This window comes from Xiphophorus couchianus, chromosome 18 (assembly GCF_001444195.1).
Source record: "Xiphophorus couchianus chromosome 18, X_couchianus-1.0, whole genome shotgun sequence".
Classification (NCBI taxonomy): domain Eukaryota; kingdom Metazoa; phylum Chordata; class Actinopteri; order Cyprinodontiformes; family Poeciliidae; genus Xiphophorus; species Xiphophorus couchianus.
Genome location: NC_040245.1, coordinates 9,086,872 through 9,103,843, shown reverse-complemented (window position 1 = coordinate 9,103,843; position 16,972 = coordinate 9,086,872). Strand labels below are relative to the sequence as shown.

At 38.8% G+C, this 16,972-nt stretch overlaps 1 protein-coding gene across 4 annotated transcripts; it reads right to left on the bottom strand.

Moving 5' to 3' along the window:
* Positions 1-506: 506 nt before the first annotated feature.
* On the bottom strand, positions 507-16,513 carry pxylp1 (2-phosphoxylose phosphatase 1). 4 transcript variants are annotated; one of them, XM_027998886.1, is made up of 6 exons: positions 16,361-16,513; positions 14,466-14,600; positions 9,424-9,612; positions 7,974-8,100; positions 2,913-3,052; positions 507-2,276 (listed from the first exon to the last, which is right to left on the bottom strand). In XM_027998886.1, exons 2-6 carry the CDS (start codon positions 14,545-14,547, stop codon positions 1,243-1,245), a joined length of 1,572 nt encoding a protein of 523 aa, XP_027854687.1. In that variant the 5' UTR covers positions 14,548-14,600; positions 16,361-16,513; the 3' UTR covers positions 507-1,242. The 4 variants fall into 4 exon arrangements, with proteins under 4 accessions (XP_027854687.1, XP_027854688.1, XP_027854690.1 ...); XM_027998887.1 differs by lacking the exon at positions 16,361-16,513 and adding an exon at positions 16,117-16,314; XM_027998889.1 differs by lacking the exon at positions 16,361-16,513 and adding an exon at positions 12,860-13,060.
* Positions 16,514-16,972: the final 459 nt, after the last annotated feature.

Below are 16,972 nucleotides of genomic sequence, written 5' to 3'. Positions count from 1 at the left end.
CATTCCTTTCAGCCAGTACCAAATGGATTTGTAGAGACAGTATGATGGTGTGGTGCAGCCTCTTCCTCAATATTAAAACCAGATTTCAGATATAGTGAGACGAGATCAGTGACTAGAAACACTCCTAAAGTACACTCCTGATCAACATTTTAAGACCAGTTGAAAAATGGCAAGAATTTATGTTTTGATCTCAAGAAAATTCAAAGTAGAGCTTCAAAATGCAAAAGGAAGTAATGGAAGAGAGAGAAAAAGAAGAAAAATCTGAGTAAGCATTTCAACAGCTGATCAAAAGTTTAAGAACACAGCATTTAAAAGTCCAAATCTTTTCAAAAATGTGGATTCAGTATCGTTTTCTGTTAGGTATCCACACTGTCATGATCTTCTGGTGGTAAAAGGCACAAAAGCTTTTTGAACACCAGAGCTGTTGTGGTTTGATGCAGTAAGATAGTCATCTTAAACAAGAAAAATACTTGCTCTAAAAATCTAATCAAGAACAAGACCGCAGAGAAAATACAACATTAATTTTAATGTGTACAAATGTCTGATCATAATACACCAATGTTAGATTCACAAACAACAAAAGTTTAAATAATTTTGGAATTTTATTAAATGATTGAAAAAAAACCCACTGAAAATGTACCAGTTATTGTTTAGAAGAATAACAAGAGCCACACTGATGTTCAGTTAAAACCAGAAATAAAAAAAAAACAAACCTACCATGTGTATAAGTGACAGAAACAAAAAGTGAGAACAAAAAGTGACTTTAGCTTTAGCCTTACTAAGATGAATGTTCTTTAAAAAGATTATTCATACAAAATGTTCCCAAGTAATTATTATTCCAGCCCAGTATGTGTATTTTCAACATTCCCTTCTCACTAGCCTTTATTTGGCCATGAAAATGTACAAAACCCTTTAGTTACAGAATAAAGTGCCGATCAGTTGTCCTTGAGGTATTTATCTTTTAGAGAAGGTCTCAGTAAACAAAAACGACACAAGAGCTGGTTCAGCAAAGGTTATAGGATGTTCAGAAATTTATCTCTTCTCAAAAATATCTCAAGTAAATGATTGTGTATTTTTGTCTCTTGTGAGTGGGAATGTTGAGAATGTGAAGGACCATATTCTGAAACATGCCAGATATGACGAGTGGCATGAAAGAGCACCTTCTCTCAAACTTAAGAATCTGGGGAATCACAACCACCTGACAGCTGGGTGTCCGTACCCTGTGACCTTGCTCTCAATCTGTCACCCTGAGAGCTTGTAGCATGCCTCCTTGTAGGAAGTAGCATTGACAATACTGAATATATCCTTCCTGACAAAGGTTAGGAAGTTTTTTAGAGGGCAGAGTGGTTGGTTGGTGTGGTGGTCGCTGGGATGACAGAAAGCAGTATGAAATGTCACATCCTCACCGTTGTACAGCACTCTGATGAACACTTCCCCATCTTTCCGATCTGACTTTGACCTCTCACTTTTTCCTGCTTTGTTTTTTGCCTGGCCTTGTGTTGTAGGCGGGCTTTTCCACATTTCAAAGACTATTCTTGCTGCAAAGCGAGGAAACTTGGCCTCCTCCAGTCCCAGGGCGCTAAGCAACGGCGCAATGGTGACATCATGACCTGAGGAGAAGGTGAAGACTTCCTCCCCACCCAGACGTGGCTGCCGGCCTTCCTCGTTGGCCCTAGCGACCCGCTCCATCTTGTTAGCAGTTCTGTTGAGGTACGGGTACATGGCCAGGATAGCGTATTTACGATAGGCCCCAAATCTTCTCCGATCTACCTCATCGTCCAGCTGCTGTTGCCGAATTACCGCAAACTGTGCCATAGTCAGGCATCCACCAGTACCACCATCTCCACTGGAAACACACGGGAAAGAAAGGCCGTGACACAGGTGGCAAAGCAGCGAGTCAATAGGGTTTGCAGCTCGGAGCTGGCGAGTGAGAACACCTAAAGTGCGTGCCATGTTAATGTAAGTCCTCTCCAGGTTGGAATCGGCCACTCTGAGGCGATACTGCCTCCTCTGCTCTTCCTCCAGGTACTTGCTCCTGGCAGGGCACTCGCATGCCGAGCCGCAGAACAATGTGCTCCACTGATGACGCACGGTCACCTTAGTCCAGTCGAAATCTGGGAGGAAGCCATAGAGAAAGGCCATTCCGCTTTGGAGGGTTCGGCTTTTTCCTGTAGTCTCCATCCAAACCTGGCGAGGCGACCAATCAGAGGGGAGCAGACTGTGGTGCTTGTAGGCACGTTGGAGGAGCTGTCCATTGCGAAGGTGCTGAACGACACCTGTTGAGAACAGCAAAGATTTGGATTTTAAGGAGAAAAGATTTCTACGGCATAACCAAAGACATTTATCCAGTTATTAGAGCTGTCAACATTAATGCGTTAACACGTGACAAATCTAAAAAGTTTAACAAATTAATATTACATAATGCAGATCAATCGCATTACCTATTATTTTGAGTTAGAAGCCTCTCTTCTGGAGAGGGCTATCTAGTTCACAGCAGCGTGTTACATGGTCTTATGCTGCGGTCAACAACGGAGAGTTGTAGACGTGAGTGAAAAGATGAACTCTGATGTTCTTACTTTAACAAAACACCACGAGACAGATACTACGTACATACTGGAACTGTGAATTATCCTTCCACTGAAGCACAAGTAGCTCATAGTTAAATTTTCTAACTTAACATTTGAAACAAATTTACTAACCCTTCATTATTATGACGAGCTGGAAAATGAGAACACTCTCATTCTTTAACATTTTTCAAGCTTACAAAGTCAAGCACAGTGATTAATCACAGTGCTCGAGTGTGATTAATCTGATTACATTTTTTAATTGATTGACACCACTACTAATTATGAACAGCAGCACAGAGGAAGTAACACATTGTGCTGAGATTTATAGCTGTCTGGTTTGAACACCTGTCTGCGTGAGTTCTCCCATCTCACAGACACTGTGGTTGGGGAGACGTGAAATGGAGCCCAGCTGTGCCTCCCAGTGGCCCCTGGCCCCCTGGCCCATGTGATTAATGAAGGAGGTTAGCAGAGGGTGAGAAGGCTGCCTGGGAAGACAAAGAAAAAAATGGCATCAAACGTGATTACTGCGATTACTGTCAGTCGCATGTATGATGAGGTTTATTTCACATATAGGAGTTCTGCTGCATGGTTTACTGCAATTGGGTTGTATTGAAATAAGTGTAGGTATGCTGACACTGACCCATTGCTTTTTTCATTGTGGTTGTCAAATCATATGATTAGGTTGAAAGATGCTTTTTGCAGTAAATAACTAAATCTGAATTAGCATATTAATAAGAATTATTGGTGATTTTAGATAATCAGTAAACCAGGAAAAACAGTTGAATGATGATTTCCAAACAACCTGGCTCTGAGTGAAAGTAGAATTTGCCTTCATGAATTAATAACTTTGATTAGCCGCATTATTTGGAGATGTAAAAGACTGCCAGTCTTAAAAAATAAAATATTAGTTGTTGCTATTATTTATTTGCTTTAGGAGCCTGTTCCATTTTCCAAAGAAGGACTAGTTGGTTTGGATATCTTTTTTTCCTTTAATAAATGTTATGACTTGAAAATAGTGCAGTATTTTACTAAGGTTATCTTTTATATTAAGATCTAATTATCTGTATTACCTTTGTCTCATTCAAACTAACAAATTAAAAGTGTATTATCTTTCTTGGTTAGACTTTGAATTGCTGTCTTGGTGTTAAAATGTAAGCAAATTAATAAAACTAAAATAACAAATATTATTTTAATAATTACTTGCAATAATAAATGCAGTAAAAAAATATGTTAAGTGCATTAAAATGATTAGTAGGTGGGGGAATGTGACCAGTTCCTATACCTACCAGCAGGTGTCTCTTTAACACAAGGATGTGAACTTCAACGGGACAGCTCGATGTGTGTGGGATAAAAATAAAAAAACTAAACATGTAGATAAAACGATGAATTTGTTGTCTCAGGGCACATGACAATAAACAAACACACACACACAAATCCCAGGATACACACATCATCATCCAGGAATGAGGAAAGCAAGAAGAGCAGTCGATTGTCCAGAAGATTAAAGAGGATTGAAGATTATAGATTAATATGAAAGAATCCGTGGGAGCTGCAGCTCAAGTCAACCAGATTAAAGGTGGGTGAACGCGCACGCACAGTTTCCATAGTGATCACAGAGACATTCAGGAACAAGCCATAAAAATAGATCAAATAAAACCTGCCATCATGTCTGACCTTACACAGTAAAGCCTAATCTGTCATCTACAGCCACCTGCTACATCAAAAAAGGACAATGAAAGCCTTTTTCTGCCGCCAGGTCATGTCAGTCATCACGTCACCACTCTGCATTGTTTGCATCATCATACTCTTATTCATTAGCACTATAATAAACACACTGCGGGCTGAGTGTGGATGTGCTGAGAAGAGCGACTTTCTGCCCTGTCAGCAGCAGATCCGACTGGCTTGAGGAGAACCGAACAATTCAGATTTAATTGGCTGCTCCGGGAGACTGGATGTCCGAGGATGGAGACGCCACAGTGGACAAAAAGCCTCTATTAGGTTCATTGTTGCCAGCTGAAGATTAGAGAGCCCAATTACATTAAGCAGGGATTATTATCACTGGATAGGATGGGAATAGATTAGTGAAGAGGAAGGAAGGGATGGGTGGAGAGATAAAAAAACAATAATGTGAACGGTGGGATTAACAGAGAGAGGCTGTGCTGGAAACGCAGAAGAATGAAATAGAATGTAGAACATATGTAGAGAATTTATAAAAAGACAAAAACATTGAGAAACTGATGGGAAAGAAGGGAAGGAAAGAGAGGAGATGCTCCCTGCAGATGGAAAGAGCTCAGTTAACCGCAGATGGAGACAGTGGGTCGGCAGACTGGTGCCAGAGCATTCAAACACACAAAATGTACAGCAACACACACACATAAACACACACATCTCCTGCTCCCTGTGATGAGCTCTCTGAGAGCATATGCCAGCTTGTGTGCTTGTAAACAGTTTGGTCAAAGAAAACAGAAGGAACTACCTACAACATCAGTTCTAGTCATACAATCATATGCATACACACACATTACTCTTTGTATTGGAATTAGTTGGCTTCATTGTGATGAAGCAGAAATTTCACAGCTCCAACTCTCAACATCTGCTTGTGGTGAAGCTTAGGGCTAATAGCTTTGAGGGATTTGGAGAATGTTTGGAAGGGGGAAGACCTCCACCCTCTCAAAACTTCAGTCTTCTGATTAATTTAAGTGCAACCCATAGAAACAACACATCATAAGTCGCAGAGTCATTAGCAAAGGGGAAATACACAACTAGAAAGCCTAAAAATACCAAAAGTGTGTACGATAATATACGGAAAACGTGACCATTCCATTGTTTTTCTGAAGCAAAAAAATGCAGAAACGGTTAGTGAGATTCAACGACATGAGCCCTTCTAACCCACTAAAAATAGCATGACTACTAGAAATGATTCTGGAAGAAATGGAAACATGGCTTTAAGAAAAGCCACAACCTAAAGCTGAGGGATGGCAATGCAACACAGGTTACTCCACAGCTACAGCATATATCTCCAGCAAAGTCTGTAGCCAGAACCATGACAAGATCAGAAACGTTGTTTGTGAGCATAAAGTTCTTCAGATAAGAAGACCTAGTGTCTTACCATGGTTTTTTAATTTTATATCTACTTTGTCTGAAAAACACCTCTGCTGAAATCCACAGATTGTTTGGTATGTAGTCCTATAGATGATAATTAGTTTCAGTTGTGACTCAGCTTTCTTAGTGTATGAGCCAAAGGAATGGTAACTCGTACTTGACTTCCCTTCTGTCCACACCTTGTAAAACATTTGTTTGAATTAACAATTCATGGCCAGAGATGTTGTTGTAAAAACTAACTGTCGATTGAATTGAGTGACATATGGTGTACTCAGAATAACACTTTGTCTTTCTGAGGACACCATATGTCATTAATTATAACCTTCACAAGTATGAAACTGATGAAATGTGTGTAGAAAAGTGAGACTTTCAGCTGCTTCCACACATTGCGCCTGTTTTACACAACCACTCCACACCTCACAAGTAAAGTCTTCTGACAGAGGTGTCAATGAAAATGTGAGTGTTTATGGAAGTGTCCACCACAGCAACAATGTTGGTCAGAAATGGAGCAGAATTTACATTTAACCAAATTTTGCCAAAATCTTTGATATTTTCGTATCAGGAAAATCCACATTTTTTATCTTTAATTGGGGAAATAGTGGCTATTACAGTATAGCATATAGTAATAGCTCCCAACGTTTAACTTGTCACACACTTGAGAAAACAGCCTAACTTCTGCTCTTAGAGCTTTGTGCTCTGGATGCCTCTTGATGGGATTTAAGAGCTAGTGTGGTATTTTAGATTGCAGGATGCATTTCTTGCAGAATTCACAGTGCTCCCTCTTGCTTTTGATTTTCTCTGGCTGGAACTGGTTCTGTTAGACATCCGGTCTCCTGCGCTACTAAAAAGCAGATAAAAAGAGTTCCCTCCCTGTCCGATTTCAACAATGCTCATAGTTATAGAGATGTGAAGCTAAATCAACTGACTGACATACAAAACACAGCTTTTGAATTCTTTTACGACCCTCTCCATGTCAAGATGGAGCAGTAGAAAGTTAGATCAAGTGAATGCAGGTTGTAGCATTCTAGCCTTTGGATTTACAGATAAAAGTCTCCTTGTGATTTGTCCAGATGTGCTGCTTTGTGCAAAATTAAGTCGCTAGCTAAATCTGAGCTCAGGTACACAGCGTCAAAAGAGGATTTGTCTCAGACAATCTGGTGACCATATGGTCTGATTTTCTGGATTTAGTTTCCCTTGTTTATTTATTTATTTTTAAATCATAATGTGCCTACTCTCATGCAGAGTTTGCTTTATTTGAATTGAATGGATTCCGAAAAACTAGCTGATTCTAGATATTCTAAGCTCAAATAGAAAGCAGAGCCGGCTTTTAATAACTGCTCATTACGAAATCTTATCTGACCCTCTTGAACCAGCAGAGTGAGTGTGCGCAGACACAAAGCGCTGCAGATACAAAATGAGAGTAGAGCTCAGTGAGTGGAAAAAGATAAGGGATTTTTTTTTAGCACTTTTGCTGCTTCCACCCACTTTCCCTCTCTGGGAGGCAGAAAGTGTGCGTCAATGGCTACACAATGATGCATGACATGTTTCTTAGCCTTCGTTTGTGTTTTTCCAACTGTAAAAAAGCGCAGATGTGCCATACCAAACTGTACCCACCCGCTGTTGATGACACATGCATTACGGCTGAGAAGCCAAGCAACTGTTACCAGTGTTGTGAGCAGAAATCCAGTTAATGCACCTCATTCAGGTTGTGATTTCAACTAAATTCAGCTGGAGCTTTTTGACAGGAGTTTTTATGGGAGAATATTAAAAGCTCTGATATATATTTGTGCCTCATGCTCTGCTGCTTTCACATAAAAAATGAAATTAGAAAAAAAAACTGTGCCTGAGAGTTAATTTTACTCACCTGAAGTAAAAAAAAACAACAAAAAACAATTGTTTGGGTCCAACTCGGCTCCACTCTCTGTGACAATCCTGTCTACCAACAAGGGTCTTTTTGTGCATTACTGGCATAACAAAGGCATTCTATGACTGAAAAAAATTATTTATACATGCTCTGGTAAAAAGTATCCAAACTACTTAGGAAGTGACAAATCATAAAATTTTCCATCTGAACTGGCCTTAGCTTGGGCTACTTTGCAAAGAAGTAGCTTCAGCGTCTAGATGTGAAAAACTGGTGCAGGAGTCGTCTTTCACACAAACGTGGATCAAATACATCATTGTAATGTCACAATATGTGAAATAGTTCAAGGGATGCGAACACTCGTGCAAAGCCGTACTGTATATTTACTATGTTGTAAGAGACATCACATACAAATTGTGATTGTATTCACTGTTATTGTGTACCTGCTGGCAGACAGGGTGCAGTCGATGCTGGGACGTCTGGTCTTTGGGATGGCGTAGAGAGGGTACCGGTCTCCATGGCGAATCATCACATGAACAGATAGCAGCTTGTAGTCTACGGGGCTGTGACCTGTGACAACACAAGTAGACTTTTTTTCTGCTGTCATTTATTTTCCAACACATGTTTTATTGCTGTTTAAAAGAAATAAAAATAGAATAGTGCTCATAATCTGTTGATCCCTTTATTCTCAATGAATTACAGGCAAACTCAGCACATTTTCTACTCTTTAATCTCGAGAGAAATTTTCTTTCATTTTAAGTTTTACTTTGCTGATAGGACCAAAAGGCTGAATACATAAAATAAAGGATGCCAAAAAAGACATAGAAGGCCGAGATATCCGCTGAAATCTGTCTGTATTTGGACAGATTTTCTGCTGCTGTGTGACAATCAGCATCAGCTGATTTGATATTAATTGGTGGCCTATAAAAAAAATTATCAGAACTAAAGTATTGAAAAGAGTGGTATGATTATTTTTACTCAAACAAGGCCTACTTTGTTAACAGAAAAATGGATGAAAGGAGAAATATACCAGGAATCTGAAGATATGATAAATGAAAATTTCTGACAATATGACAATAGACCCTAAAAACAAGGTGAAGGAAACTTTAAATTCTGAGAAAAAGGGTTAAAATTGCTAAAATGACCAAGTCAAGAGAGATGGGAATCAGGTTCACTGCGAGGAAAAGGAGAGAGAGAGAAGAAAAGTATCTAATAAATCTCTTTGAATGTGTTCAATACTTATTCCGTTTCATTTCATTATTTCCCTTGCAAAGACATATGTGAAGTCATACTTCACATATAATTTCATCGAATGTGTGAATTACTCGGGTGGCTGCCCACATCTGGTATGAATTTTATAACAATGGTCTCATTAGAAATATCTTGTACACATAATCATACATCTAATGAATACTGAAGCAGCATCCTGACATACACTCACAGAGTTGTTCCTGTGTATGTGTGCGGGGGTGTGTGTGTGTCTGAGTTTACAAGAGATTGAGAAGATATATTAAAAAAAGAGATTGTGTAAACAAAAGCAACATGTAGTGGAAAACAATGTGAAGAGTTATTTGTAGCGCTTATGCAACTTGTCTCCAGCACTGCAGGATCTCTTTCACTGACCCCAACCTAGATAAAAATGTCTCCACAATGTAAAAATATGGATGATGCAATTACCAGGAATTGACTTTACCAAATTTAACACATCCCTGGAGTTCTGACACACTAAAAGTGTACTGTGGCTGAATTATATAAAGTTTCCATATGATCTAGTTCTAATTCTGGCTTTAAAAACTAGCTGGTCTCAAGACTGAACATAAAAAGGAGTTTGCATTTCTCGGCATTCGGTGGTCTTTCATAAATCCTATAGTTATTTTTTATTTATGCATTTACCTTCCCAGGCTTGTTCGGTGTGGTTTGGGGTGTTGCAGTAGCTGTAGGCCTCAAAAACAGGATCAGGCTCTTGGTTGTGATGCACAGGAAAGACTCGCTTTCTGCTTTTCGCCTGAAGACCTCGGAAACCTCCATCTGCAGCCTGGACTGTTTGCTCATCCAGCATGGGAGAGGTGGGAATCAGGTTCACTGTGAGGAAGATGAGAGAGGGAGAAATAACAACGATAGAGAGAAAGCAAGATCAGAACATTTTCAGTTCATGCAATAGTATACCAGCATCAATCTGTGGTAAAAAGCCTGACGTTAAACTTGGTGGTCAGTACAGAGATTTTCAGGTAATGGGACAAAGAAGAAGATGGAAAAATAGAGCAGAGTAGCAAGAATTTTAAAAAAAAAGATGGACAAAGTAGCAGACAAACACAACTTTGTCACAGTTCCACCACATTTCACGTCCATGACAACAGTTGTGTCCCTCTTAAGACCTCACTGTTACCATGGTGTAAGAAAGACAGAGCTGCTATGGGAACTTAAACCAGCTTTTCCAAAGATCCAAGAAAAAGAAGCACAGCCCCAATGTCCCCTTTCGGAGAGCCGGAGGTCTAAATCCCACTTACATCACACACTCACACACACTTTAGACATTCAAGTTTCAAAGTAAATTATACGAAACTTGAATGTCTAAGTTTCATTCAATGTTGCTTCCGGCTACAAAAAGAACAGACACATTCCTGCTTTGATGGTGACCTAAATAGATTATGTAGTTCTGATTATTGCAACATTCAGGCACAAATCAGACTCTGAAAGAATAAGAACATTGTGTATGCTGTCAGAAAACTCCTCTGTCTTCTCACGAGCTTATAAATCTCAAGGATTTTGTGCTAACATTAATTTCTCTCTTGCCCTCATTTCTAACCAGGCATGGTCAGTGGTCTGGCTGTTTGCCCACTGTGCCAAAAGGGTGGGAAAATACACATAAACACATACAAAATTGTCTTTCACAAAAGGGATAGTTGACATCAAAGCACCAGACTGAAGACCAGTTTTGGTGGAGAGAAAAGGGAAAAACGTTAAATCAAGAAAATTAAAATGATTGAGTTTCTTGTAATTTATTGTGCAATTAATTGATTTATTGTTTATTGTGACAGGCGAGGTTAACCGACAGCAGTAATTGCACCTGGAATGAATAAGCATTTATGTCTGAGTTGTGGATGTAAAGAGTATCCTTCTCCTTTCTAAAGGTAGGTCTGATTGGTGCATCTATGTTACAGAGTGACTGCTGACCTAAAACCTGTTCTCTCCTTATTTCATGTATCCAAATTGAAATAAAAAAATGTGTTTATAGCAATATATCTAATGGCAGCAGTAGTAAAGAATAAAGCACATAATGCTTTATTTTTGTCAAGCAAAAGAAAAATAGTGATTCTGATGTTTTTGCTAAAGATAAGCACAGTTTCATGTTGCCTTCTTTAGCTAGTTTTAAAATAAAACTGACAAAGTCTACAGTATAAAGTAACGTTAACACTTCAATCTTAAAAGTAGCTGATACACTGGTACATACTTGTATGAGTATCAGTTCCTCACTGGCTACCTAAATCAAGTTATTGTGGTATACCAGAGCGAATAAATTACACACCACTGAAAATGGTCATCTAGGCACAGAAGTTTACCAAAACCCTGGAGCTACGCCATAAGACTTACAACCATATAGTTGTGAAAGTCAGCAAACAATAAAAAAAAAAGAGAAAAACTCTGTTAGAACACATCTGTATAAACTCACCAGAAACGATGCAAAAGAAGAAAAGAAAGTGCCCAGTAACACTGGAGACCATGCTGATAGCTGACTGCTGCAGACACACTGGAGCTCATTCACTACCATAACCTGTTCCCCATACGCAGCCACCTCCCAAGCCACCGTCCAAACACAGACCTCTGCAGACTGGCCAAACTTCTCCAGACCAGCTCTGCTACAGTCCCATACACAATGGGGCTTTTGTGATCTCATTCTCAGTTCGAATGGGAGCACAGGAAAGCTGAACAGCGCTAGCTGGAATACATACACATTCATGGGTCTACACAAAGTTTGGCTGCGCTATTTAGAACATCTCCTTCCATCACATTAGAAATGAAAAGGGGCTTAATTAGAAGGTTTTATCCAAAGGAAAAACAGAATTTGGGTGATGAGGGAGGGCTGGTCATTAGCATGTGAATACTTTATAACTAAACATGGTGAAAAGCTTAGATCCTACTTTTGAATAGGATCGGGCATGAAAAAAAAAACAACACACCAACAGAAAACTACTTGCTTTCTAACTACACCACAGCTGTAATTAGAGGGTAGGAAAGCTCTTTGATAAATGATCCAAGTGCACACCCAAAAGCTGAAACACTAAAACTAAAGGAATTGCAGGTGCAATTAAAGATGACTGTTTTTCTTAAATAAACAGCTCTACCTAACCTCATGTCTAGGGGTTCGTCAGTAAGGAGTAATCATGATTCAGGGCAGCTTTTAGTTTCACTTCAGCAACGAAATAAGGACTTGGTAGAAAGCACAAACAGCAGTATTCCAGCACATTCTGGAAAACGATGGAATTTAAAGATGGTCTGGATGTGTGTTTTCAGACTATTCCCTGTCACACTGTCCAACTGAGAATCTATCAGTAGGTCTTTCCATCAATCCATGAAGCTGGTTTGTCCAACCAACTGTAAAGTTTGTCCATCCATCCAGATTCTGGCATGTGCTGGACTGCCCTGAATGCCTCCCTGAAGCTAATGTTGATTCAATAAATGACACCAACATTAGTGACTGTAAAGCCATTTGATGTAAAAGGCTGACAAAAGCTAGTGTTTCCTAAGGGGTAACCATGGCAAAAGGAGGATGGAGGCAAGCCTTATTGATCTTTAAAGTAACTATTCTGCTCTTTTCTTTTAATTAGAAAAGAGAATAAATCAGCTTTTTTACTAACACTTTTTCTTGGTTATGAATTAAATCAGTATAATTAATACTTTTTTGTAGTATATATTTTTATATATTATCCCTCAACATAACATCATTGAAAATTATCACAGTAAAATAAATGAAGCGGGACAGTTTGCAAAAGACAAAACAAATCTGTCATTCCCAAAAGGTTTAGCCAAAACTGCAGTCAAGGTTTTACAAAATTAAGGTATAAAGAATCAATCAACATTTAATTTCGAATCATGTATTTCAAGTTTCATCAGCGTCTACATTTGAGATTTTGAAACAGGAGAGAACAAATTTAGTCCACATTGCTTTGAAATCTGTGAAATACGCCTTTGGTTTATTTGCTGAAACGAAGATTCAAATTAGATGCTAACTTCAGGGTGCTGGGGTGTACAAACGTTTCTTACAGCGTTTATAAGAAAAAGAATAATCAAAGACATTTAAAGTACATCTGAATTGCTCCATGTGAAATACATTTGTGCTTGTTCTGATCCTCTTGAAATGCCTTGCTTATCTTTTATTCCTGCCCAACTCTTCTGCAGAACGCGGCTCTGATTCCCTTCTTTTACTGATTCACTTCTTTGTCTTTCTCTTGTCCTGTTTTAGCCACTTTAACCACTGTGTGCTGCACCACTCCTCTCTGAGATGTCCATGTCCTTTTGTCATCCTTGTTCCCTGGAGGCAGATGGACAATCTTTTGATAGTAAAGACCATCAATAAGCAATAAACAGGTGATCAGACTTTTCCATTAAGTGCAGCGAGTCAAAGAGGAAAGAGCAGTGAAGAACGAGACAGACTGACGACACAACAGTCATTTATTAAACATGAAGAGAAAATCCCCTGTTTCTCTCCTGGGCTATTCCTGGATAATGGTTCAATTCTTCCTCATGTATAAATAAATTATGGCAACTATTTTCTCCCCTACAAAACTACCAAAATGAAATACGCAACAGGCATGATTAGCATAAGCCAAATGCACTGCAGGTGGCTGCAGTAAAAAGTGAAATGAATAAATGTCATTTGGGGCCGTTTTATAGGCAATATGATATATGATTTTATGAGCAGCTGGTGTTTATAAACACCAATCAGAAGTTGTAAATGTTGGAAAAGACCTGTCAAGGATTAACAAAACAGCATTTATAAAATACACTTATTCTATGTTAAACAGAGATAATGTGACAAACATCACCTTCATTTGTGTGCTTAAACTGTCATACTGCACTGGGAACCTTCATAGGAATAAAATGGAGTGATACAAACACTTCATATAACATACATTTTCAGTTGTATTATGATTGATGACGAAGTGTCATTATTACACATCAATTATGTTGGTTCAAAAGCAACTCTAAAAAGGTAGGTTTTAGTCCAGATTTAAAGAAATTCAGTATTTCAGCTGTTTTGCAAAAAAGCTGAAAAACATAACTGAATTTACAACAGCTGAAGAACTCAAACTCAGATTCTGAAGTCTAAAACAGCAGCTCTGAGTCACTAGATTCCATTTTGGTACTTCAAATAAACATAAGTAGCATGTGCCTAATAGCACGTCTGCCCTGGGAAAACCGCACATTTACTTGAAAACTTTGCTGAACTCTGAAGTATATAGGAAGGACAAAAGGTGAATTTCAACACAGAATGAATCCAAGTAACAATCATGATCTCTAAACTTTCTCTGCATCAACCACTACTTTTGTTAGACCTGCACATTTCCACCAGTGCACAGCAGTTCATCTACTTTTCCTTAGTGTTGGAGGTTTCCCAGCATTCAGTCAGCTCTACATTCATGCACCTTCTGTACAAAAAGACATAATTCTGTGCACCTCAATGTGCAAATAACGGAGATGGTGGGAGGGGAACAAAGCATCCAGAGAGGCCCACTGCTGGTGCTGGGTATTTATAGGAATTCTACAGGGAATTCTGCTTTGTTTTTGCATGAATGGAATGTCTAAAATAAAACAGCAATGAGAGGATATACATGAATGGTTATTCCAAACTCCAATAAAAAAAAAACGGGTTTATGACCACGGCTCCTGAGTAACAGAAAATGTATATTTATATAATGGCACACGGGTCAACTTACAGAACTGAAGGCTGAAACTGAGGACGGCCAGCACCGCCCCGCCCACCACCACCAGGAAGAGGAAGCGGTTACGAGCCAGCATCTTGGAACCGGTCGGCGTTTCTGTCCATCAGCCATCCAGACTACATCTCATCCCTATAAACACACAAACATAAAAAAAGAAGCGATAAAACTACATTTGATTTACAGCAGCTGTTTTTTTGTTGCACATGTGATAAATATGTGCAACAAAATGACTGGAATCTAAGAGTAAAGCCCGACTCTTTCACTTCACAATCCTTACAGACTTTCTTAACACCGAAACCAGCGATCATGTTAATACTCACACTCCCAAGTTACAATCCTATAACAGGCAAACATGCTCTGAGAACACAGAGTAAAACAAAGATAAATAAAAAGGGTGCATGTTTTTAAATGATTAAAAATGTCTTCATAAAGCGAGAAACTATTACTCCTGCTAAATATCAACCACTTACATAAACAATCCAGATAGTTGTTCAACATTGTGTATCAGATTAATTCCAACCAACTCAAATGGGTTGCATAGTCCATGCAATAGGTTGCATTTCCAGACTACTAAAATTAAGGCTACATAAAATACATATAAAAATAAATGTGCTATTTTATTAAAGTAATCATAAATACTGTATATACATACATATATACACACACATATATATAATTAATGTGACTTGTACCATTTCTTTCCACTTTAACCATTTAGAAACGTCTGCAGAAAAGGGCTAAAATTAGAAGCAAGTCTGGACTGAACTAACGAAGCGAAAAAGCCAGTGAGAGGCCTAGACCTTAAAGCCTACCATTACAGTAGGTGGTGTAGAAATGTGCCCAGCACTCAGTAGTGAAGCTACACCACCACAGAAAACCATAAATATGACCTTCCTGATTGGTTCCCTGAACACACTCGTCCACAGATTCAGGATATCAATGATCAAAAGCAGAAATAAAAGTTAATTTGTTTTAAGTTTCTTCTGTATGACTTAATAAACTCGTTAATTAACGAGAGACTGTTAAATTAACTTTCTGAATCACGCACGATAACAATCACTAGAGCACAGTGAAAAGATTATTACGAATTTATAATGAAGCGTAATGAACGGTCTGCGCACGAGCAAGAGAAAAAAAAACGGCCATCTCTTGAGGCAAAAAAAGTCAGGGAATTTTTTTTATAGAAACTGGAAAATACATCAGTAGCTTTCACACAGAAAGCGCAGCATTTTATGCGGATAATGTAGGAATGTTCTCCCTCTCTAGGGAATTCAAACAGTCCTTCAGACTGCGTGGAGTCTTTCCTTCACTTAAAGAAACACTGAAACTCGATATGGTTAACTGAGTCGATAAGCTGCCCTGAGAGCAGTCAGCTGGTTAACTAGTTAGCTAGCAGTTAGCTAGCTGACGTTCACTATACTTTGCTACATTAAGCGTAATGAACGTCACCCTCCGCTAAGGACGTTATCTTACTGAGCCGCAACAACAGAAGTCACAGACTTCCTTTCATGGTGAATCTACATTGAAGGAATGAACTCAGATTCCATTCTGATGAAGCTTTTATGTTTATTATCATTCTCGTCTGTACAGTCAGATTTTACCCCGCATACCACACTGACGTAGTCGAGCGTCGGACTTTACTTACCTGAATTATTTTATCGCACACGAACATTTCCGCCAACTTTGCTCATCGCTACTTGTTGCTTCCACCTAATATAAGTAGAAACTCTGCACCGACAAAAAGGCTTTGTGTTGTGGAGGAACAGAGCCAATTAAAAAAAAAAAAAGCCACATCAACAACCGTGCACACTGCAGCAGAACATGGTCAAAACACCAGAAGATAATAAAGCTCGAAAACACAAACTGACATCAATAATGGGTCTCTTTACCTGCAGATTGCAGTGACGGATCCTCACATAGTTACTCGGATAAGCACGACTGCTACTCAAATCCAGCGCTCCGGTTTCTCTGTTACACCTGACTGCCTGCGGAGAGCGGACAGCAGAATCAAAGTACAATGGATGGATGTAATGCAAAATGAGACTTCCGGGGGCGTCCTTTCAAAAGAAAAGAAGAGGCTTCATACTTTGACTGCCAAGAAGGAAGAGCTAAGAGTCCACTCTTAGTCAGAAGTGATCATTAAAATAAATAAATAAATAAATAAATGTAGTAAAAATGTACAAAAAAACCAGATTGTTTCTGGGGCTTTTAACTTATATCAGATCTGCCTGAAATTTCTTGAGTCACATTTGAGGTTATTTTCTAGTGCTCTGTAAACAAGAAGTTTAGATTATTTATTTCCATTATAAAACTAAATGAAGCAGTGCCCTTGAATAATGATTGTATCTGCTTTTATTTATTTTGAAAGTCAAAACCAGAATGATTGAATGAAAAATGTATTTAACTCTGATGTGGCAGTTCTAGTTTTTAATGGGTAATAAAGCTCTGGGAACTGAAAAGGGAGAAACTGCTTCTGTCCAGAAACGTATTATGAAGTGTTT

What these genes read in the sequence shown, in the direction of transcription:
- pxylp1 (XM_027998886.1), bottom strand. Translation starts at nt 14,547, where the DNA reads ATGCTGGCTCGTAACCGCTTCCTCTTCCTGGTGGTGGTGGGCGGGGCG. An exon ending in CACCGAACAAGCCTGGGAAG is followed by an intron (nt 8,101 to 9,423) that starts GTAAATGCATAA and finishes GTGTTGTCACAG; the next exon opens with GTCACAGCCCCGTAGACTAC. An exon ending in TGCACCCTGTCTGCCAGCAG is followed by an intron (nt 3,053 to 7,973) that starts GTACACAATAAC and finishes TTGTCTTCCCAG; the next exon opens with GCAGCCTTCTCACCCTCTGC.